The sequence below is a fragment of the Parasteatoda tepidariorum genome, chromosome 10, assembly GCF_043381705.1.
Source record: "Parasteatoda tepidariorum isolate YZ-2023 chromosome 10, CAS_Ptep_4.0, whole genome shotgun sequence".
Taxonomy (NCBI): Eukaryota; Metazoa; Arthropoda; class Arachnida; order Araneae; family Theridiidae; genus Parasteatoda; species Parasteatoda tepidariorum.
The window spans coordinates 73,321,831-73,329,932 of NC_092213.1; the positions used below are offsets into that span (position 1 = coordinate 73,321,831).

The following is an 8,102-nucleotide window of genomic DNA, read 5'->3' on the forward strand; positions in this document are numbered from 1 at the left end:
TTTAAAAAAAAAACGGTGTAGAGATTAAATGGTTACTGTTTTAAATTAGATTTTTAAAAAATGATTTAAGTTTTAAAAAAATGGAAAGAATCAAGATTGATCTGTGTTGAGATAAGAATAATAAGGTGCTGTTCTAGATTCCATAAGAACGTGACCAACAATGCTTCCGACAATGTTTGAGCTAGATTTTTTTCAGTTATGTTTTTAACTCTTTAGTGGGCTATTTACTTCTAGTAAAGGTAAATTAAAGTATTTTTGGAATTGAAATTGTTTTAAGAACAGTAATTGATATAAAAAAAACTCATTTAGTTTATAAAAATGCCATTTTTTAGGTGGTAAATATATTTAACACGACCTATTAGGAACTTATTGACTTTTATTTTTCTTTATTTATAAAATAAATTCTATAAATACTACAAACTTCAAAAGGAATTATGTATTTTATAACTTTTATACGTTTTTTAAACTAACAAATGGTTACCAATTTATTCAAACGCACTTCAAGAATGCTGAAGTTATTAACAAATGGAAACCTAAATTAAAAGTGGTGAAAAAGTGGTGGTAAGTATACTTCCCACTGCCTTCGAAAAGGTTAATGCGAAATGGGCAATTTGTTTTACTTCAACGTGAGATTTGTCGTGAATATGGGTTGAATTTGGAGTGGTAGCAATTGCTATTCTTTACTTACTTTGTGAAGTGGTAGCAAGTGTTATGCTTTACTTACTTTGTGAAGTGGTAGCAATTGCTATTCTTTACTTACATTGTGAAGTGGTAGCAAGTGCTATGCTTTACTTACTCTGTTTTTGATATTATAAATTTGATTTGGGCAACTGGATTTACAGGGTGAGCAGAAAAAATTATCCCAAATAAGAAACTGTTATATGTCGAAACCCACTGTACATAATTTGTTCGAATTTTAACAATTAACAAAACTAACAACCTAACTTGCTCTACGCACACTGTAATTTTGACAAATTTTGTAAAACATATTTATTTAAACTTTTTTTGTCGTTTTATTTTACTTCTGGGGCGATTTTTTCAGATCATTCTCTATAAACAACTTAAACAACTATACCTGATTATAATGTAGTGAAGTTAGGCGATAGCAAAATTTAACAAATTTTGTTTACCAAAATTGTTATTGCACTAACACTTTAACTATTGAGGTAATCTTCAGCTCCTACATCGATAACTATGTAAATACTGTATCAGTGTTCCCTACAATTCCCAGAGATGCCAACTTGCTCCGGACAGCAAATATATATTTTAAAGTGGTAGTTTATCAATTGAGATTCTTGGTTTAATAAATTCAATTTAGTAGATTTTTATCCACCACTATTTCTAAATAATTCGTAGGCTTATATAATTCACTACTTTACAGAACTTTCGTCATGCTATACCAGTTAAAAAGCAAACATAAACAGTCAACTTATTGCAAAATTTACTTTGTAGTTAATTACCGTTTTTTTAATTATTTTGGCGTGTCCGGAGCAGTTGGCATCTGTGAATTCCTAGAAAAATATAACGTTTGTAGTAAAATTGAGACGACAAACTTTGATAATTTGTAAACACTACTTCTTTATTTTATTTTATAACTGTCGTCGAACAGTCGACCTAATTTTTTTTGGTTTACGACTACTAATGTTCAATTCCGTAGCTTTGTAATATTGAACCCAATCCAGAAGACAAGGTAACTCCTGGATCAAGTATTGGGGAAAATTTGCCTTCGTGGAGGACTTTTTGATGGAGCTAACCCGCATTTGCGTTACATGGAGAGGAAGACCACGAGAAACTCCCACGGTAAACCTGACTGCAAGGGACTCTAACACATGGTCCGTCAACCACTCTACCACTGAGGATATTTTACGCCAGCTCTGTGGTCGGTGCAAGCCGGATGCGGAATTCGTATCGACTAGGATTCGAACCCGGTTCGCCACATTGGAAGACGAACGCTCTATCCCCTGGATCAACTATTAGAAGAAATTTGCCTCCGTGGAAGATTTTTTGATGCACTTAACCAGCATTTGGAGAGTAAAACCACAAAAACCTCCCATTGTTAGCCTAACGATAAAGGGACTCTAACACATGATCCGTTAACCACTGAGGAAATTTCAGCACTTTGATCGGCCTCGAGCCGGATGCAGAAATCGCCAACGTTGCGATTTTAACCCGGTTCACCTCATTGGGAAGTGAACGCCCTACCCTCTGAGCCACCAAGGATCTGTAAATACTACTGAAAAAAGTCTAAAATGTTAATTGGGTACTCGCACTTCAAGACGAAGAAGACCTCCCATGCCCACACATGTGACCTATGACAAGGCAACGGAGTTAAACATCATTAATCGTAAACCCAAATCGGGTTGGCTGTTCAACGACGATTATAAAAATTCATTAGTGGGTCTATCGCTCCTTTCTTCACAGCTGCATTGAGGTGATCTCTTCATAGGATTTTGCTTTTAATGTTGGCAACCAGATTATTAGCTTTGGTCATTGTTTGTATGATCTCATAAAGAATATTTATGATGTTGATGCGTTTTCTTTGCCTATTTGATACCATGAATGACAATTTTCCATTCAGCACACCACTCCAATATCCGGGACGCTAATTTACAAACCAGTGGCGTTTAACGACTCTCTCTCTCTTTTTTTTTAGAGATTTTTCTCTGGATTGTAATTGGTCGCAATTATAATGTAAGCTTTTATTTGTCTTAAGATTTGTTACTTGAACTTTAAAAAAAGCCAAGAATCAAATTTTTAATTTTAGAAAATGCCAAACAAGAGAGAGGGTCACCAAACGCCACTGGATTGGAAAATAGCATCCGGGGTGACTTTGTAGATATCGCCAATTACCTTTTTCGGTAGATGAATTTGATGATTAATGTTGTATCGTCAGGGTTAAAGACATTGTGATTATTATTGACAATAGGGAAGTGAGCACAATCGATAAGAAAAAGTGCAAGCATAATGCTTTGCTTAGTTAAGAATAGTATGATATGAATGTGGCATATAAGAAGGCCTCAAACACAACGAGGAACGATTTTAAATCATTGTATATTCGTGACCTACCGAGAAACGTCTTTTGAAACTTATTTTGTAACTCTTCAATTATGCTCAAATATAAAACGAGATTTTATGAAGTCACTTTGTGCTGTTGTTTTTCATCTACAACTGAAGTACCCTAATAGTACTGTTTGACTTTCACGAGAACTCCTTCAGAATCTAGACCTTCGTGGTTACTGTTGTCACGAAGATATAGGAGTATGATATTAACAAAAATTTTGTTTCCATAGCAACAGATTTCTCTCGAAAGTTGAACAGTAGTCTCCTTTTGTGTTTCTGACTCGATATTCTTCTTATTTTTTTTAAATATTTATTTCTAGTAAATATTTGTCATTATAATGTGTCTTTGTTACATACTTAATTACTAAAATCTCCTCTTCAAATAGGTTTTAATGAAACGGGTGAAGATTGTAACTTCTTTGGGCATTTACTTTTGGATGGTGAAGAAATCAATCCTGATTCCTGTACCTCAGTTAAATGTGTTAGTGGAGCAATAAGGCGGGAAAGTAGAAAGATCTGTAAATATATGGAATGCGAAACTGAAACATACATGCCTCCTGGAGATTGCTGTCCCAAATGTAGAGGTAAGGAGGAAAAATATAAATATTATTAGGGCACATGTCACAAAAAAGGCACAATAATCACATTTTNTACTTATGGATGGTGAAGAAATCAATCCTGATTCCTGTACCTCAGTTAAATGTGTTAGTGGAGCAATAAGGCGGGAAAGTAGAAAGATCTGTAAATATATGGAATGCGAAACTGAAACATACATGCCTCCTGGAGATTGCTGTCCTAAATGTAGAGGTAAGGAGGAAAAATATAAATAATTAAAAATCATTATTAGGACACATGTCACAAAAAAGGCACAATACGTAAATAATTAGAAGGCAGATAGAAATTGCTTAAAAAATTGTGGTTTGTCCCCGATACCTGAATTTTGCCCCCTCCCCCAAACTGAGCCTCATCTGCTATCTCTAATACCTAGATACTCCACCTTTACCCAGTACTAATATCTAGTTTGCCCCCTCGACTGAGGGGAGGCTTAACCGCCGTCTTGAATTTACTTTTTTTTAAAATATTATATTCGTCGTTGAACAGCCGACCCAATTTTTGTGCTTACGACTACTAATGATCAACTCCGTAGCCTTGTTATTTTGAACCAATCCAGAAGACAAGGAAACTCCTGGATCAGTACCACCAGAGGTATTGATTTGTTATGGGAACCTGGAGGACTTTACGACTCGACAGATTTAACGTGCATCAGTAACCATTTACTACACAGAGAGTTTTCCACCGGCGGGGATCAAAAACACGAGCTGTTGGATGCTATGTGCCCTACCAACCAGGCTATCCCAGCCTCATCTTATAGATATAGTTTTGACCCGGACGTGATTTGAACACGCTACCTTCTGATCTTGAATTTACTGAGTAGAAAGGGAGTTGAAAGGGGAAAAGTTAAAAATTCACTATGTAACCAAGTAAGATAAATGTTTCCTGCGTACTTTTTTTTAAGCTGAATCAAATGAAAAAAAAAATCAGTTAGATAAGACTAATAGTTCAGAAGTTATAAGTGATTTATTTAATATGCATGAAATACAAAAAAGCGCAATATTTCCTTGAATCTATTTAAGCTTCCTAAACCTGAACAAATGAAGTATTTTTTCCATATATATTTGTCTTGCTCAGCGTTGAAGGAAACCGAAACAAATTCGCTTGGATTCATAATTCAAAAGTTATTTAAGATTTCATATAAAGTACAGTTTTGGACTTGTTTGAACTCTGGACTGATTGATCTGAAGTGACTCTGATCTGGACCGACTCTGACTTTGGACTTGCTTATTTTATTTACAAGTAAAGTAATATAACTAATAACAAAGGAGAAGCTGATGAAGATATGCATCAAATAGATCAAGATGCTTGATGAAGCGTTTACGATATTCTGAGTTAATTCTAGAAAAACAAAATCATAACTAACTCAACAAAAAGTTAGAATTTTCAACATTAATTTTAAATCTGTCCTACTTTATGGTTCTGAGCACTGGCAGGTGATGGCACTGCCATAAAAATAATATGAGAACTTCAAGTATTTATTAACAACAGTTTTAGAAGAATCTTAAGTATCAAGTGGTTCCATGAAATTTGTAGCGCAGAAATCCTTAGAAAAGTAAAAAAGAAACCAAATGAACTAGAAATTAAAAACGTTAATGGACATGAATTGGCCATGTTCTATGCAAAATTGAAAAACTTTAAGTAAAACAAGTTTTTTATTGGAACCCTCAGAGCAATGGAAAAAGAGGAACACCTAAAACTACTTGACGGAGTGCGATTGTAAGTGAATTGAAAACAATAGTAAAGACATGTAGAGAGGCAAAATATCTGCCCACAAACAGGTGAGATGGAGAGCTATGATAGAAATATATGGTCCATAAAGCTATGATATGCTCCAATTCGAAAAAAAAGAGAAATATGTATGTACGTAAAGTAATGAATCTGTAGAATTTGTATTCGCTGAATCGAATAAAATCAAAACTAACTCGATAAATGTTATAGTTAAAAAGTTATGTGAGTTTCAAATTTTAAAATGTAATTCTTAACTTATATATTTTTACGCATATAATCTTAGCTTCGAAACTATTAATTCTACTGATTTAGTTTTGATTTTATTGAATTAAACGTAAGTACACAAAAGACACAACGTTTCACTTGTTTAAACAGCAATGTCAGATGAACAAATTTGCACAGGTTCAAAATTGTATTTTTTATGCAGAAAATCCTTATAGCTTCTTATATATTAGTTCTAACAGCTTGGTCACTTTAGTTATGTCATATAGTTAGTTATTCAACGTAAAAATACTCAAGATTCAAAACTTCCCTTTAATAATGCTAGATGTTTAAATAGGATGCAGATGTAACTATGTCAGGTGTTTAAATAAGAAACATTACGAAAATGGTCTATAAAGAGTTCTGACTTGATTATTGTACCACATTTCGGTTCCATAAGTGATTAATCTTTGTGTACTATTTTGGAAAATGAATTTTTTAATGTGTGGGCTCATACCCCAGTCTACTCCAGAGATTCTGTTCTGTTTAGTTTGGAAGATAGAGATTTTAATATAAAGCTTATCCAAATGGGGCAACCAGGAGAGCTGACAGTTGAAATGGTACCCAAGGTAAATTATGGCTGGGATTATGGATATACTCTGTACCCCAAGTTTTACGGTTGGTTTCCAGGTGATTTTGTTTAATTTCGGAAAGACTATGGCTTGTGTTTTTCCTACACCAAATTTCAGGTTTTCTGCTTCTGCCCATTTCTGAAAGTTCTCTAGTACGTTGGTCATTTATGGTCTTAATCGATTTAATATTGATCACGAAATCGTAACAAAGAAATTGTCATTTTTTCATTCATATTCCTGTCTTCTTTTAATTTTATATTGGCGATGAGTAGCCACAGGATTGGACCAAGGCTCAAACCCTGTGGCTCTCCAATAGTAACGTTTTGTAATATCTATGTATTCTGCATTGAGTGGCTCACAGATCTATTATCTAAGAAACTTCTAATAAAGTTCGGTAGAGTGAAACTACAATCATTGTTAATTTTTTCTCTCCAATGCCCACCTGTGTTAACATCCGTCAATTCAGGCACATACAGGACGATTTTGTTGGCCTCTCTTTCAAGGGCACCATATTAGGTGGGCCAACGTCGCTCCCACAGTGAGGACAGATAGTACAGAGAAGGAAAGAACATCCATGCCTTGCCCGGGATTCGAACCCGGAGCCTTTCTGATGCAAGGACAGTTCCCTGTCCCTTACAAAGGCCGGTCGGCTACAATCATTGTTAATTTAAGGACGAAATATCCCATGTAGTAATCACCTTTTGCATTTGTAACTCAATTATTACATTTTGTAAACAACATTGTTAATTTAATGATGAAATGACCCTTTCAATGGCTCTAGCTATTTTTTTTTATACCTTTAGCTTTTATGACTCAATGTCGACTGTTAAAATGAAATTTAATTATTTCCTCCTATTTGTTTTAAACTCAAATCTCCTCTATCTCTTTTATTCAAAATAGGTCATGATGGAAATAGTTGTAATGTTGATGGTGAGCTGTTTCATCACTTTGAAGAATGGGAACCCAATTCGTGTGCCTCATGTATGTGTTCCAAAGGACGCGTGTTATGTGGAACAACACGGACATGTAGCAGCGAATGGTTTAGCAAGAACCTTTCAAAAAGAAGACGAAGTAAATATTTATTCTTTTTATAGTTTAGTATTAGTTGTGCTGACAAATACAGTCTGCGAAAGAACGCGACTTATATACGAGGCTTAGGGATGCCCCAGTCGACTAAAAATGTAAAAAGTAGTGACTAGTAAAAAGCAAAAATCTGTAAAAATTCTGTAATTTCTGTAAAATAATAAAAATCTGTAATTCCTTAAAATTTATTGCTGTAAATGGAATCAAAGACTGTTTTTGGTTTAATTATAAATAATTTCCAATGTGAAGTCATAATGTTTTATTTTCTATGAAATACTTAAAATAGATTAAATAAATAAATATTAACTGAGTTTCTACCATGAGTTGCCAACTTCCGAACTGTCACGAGTGACTAAATACATAAATTGTGGTGACAAATAAAATTCAAAATTTTATTAAAATTTCCAATGTTTTAAAGCTTAATTTTAGCTTACTATAAAAACCTTTGGTAAAGAATGTTTTTGTTTTAAATATGAATACTTTAAAATGAAAGTCATAGTGATAATTACGATTGATCAATTAAAGTGGTAATAAATAAATAAAAATGAATTAAGTTTCTACCACTTTCTAAAATTTTTAGTCGTCTGTTGCATTCCTGCAGCTTGCTCCCGACAGCGGATGAATATTTTCGAAGGGTAGTGCTTTAATGTATGATTCTTTATTTAGTAAATTCGATTTACAGGTGCATACCTGCCAACTTTTAATCCTTTCCATTATCATTTTTCCCAGTGGTATTAAAATGGAATTAAAACTTCAATTTTAAGAAGTTTAATTGATAATTAC

At 33.8% G+C, this 8,102-nt stretch overlaps 2 protein-coding genes across 2 annotated transcripts in view; both read left to right on the forward strand.

The window, feature by feature from the left end:
- The window catches only part of LOC107442625 (kielin/chordin-like protein), a gene marked incomplete in the record, with an annotated part of 123,606 nt that overhangs the window by 49,866 nt on the left and 65,638 nt on the right, over nt 1-8,102 (forward strand).
- The window catches only part of LOC107438360 (uncharacterized), a gene marked incomplete in the record, with an annotated part of 42,347 nt that overhangs the window by 4,619 nt on the left and 29,626 nt on the right, over nt 1-8,102 (forward strand). Inside the window, 2 exon segments of the mRNA XM_071187126.1 lie at nt 3,447-3,644; nt 7,137-7,307. Of these exon segments, the coding sequence (XP_071043227.1) occupies nt 3,447-3,644; nt 7,137-7,307 (369 nt within the window).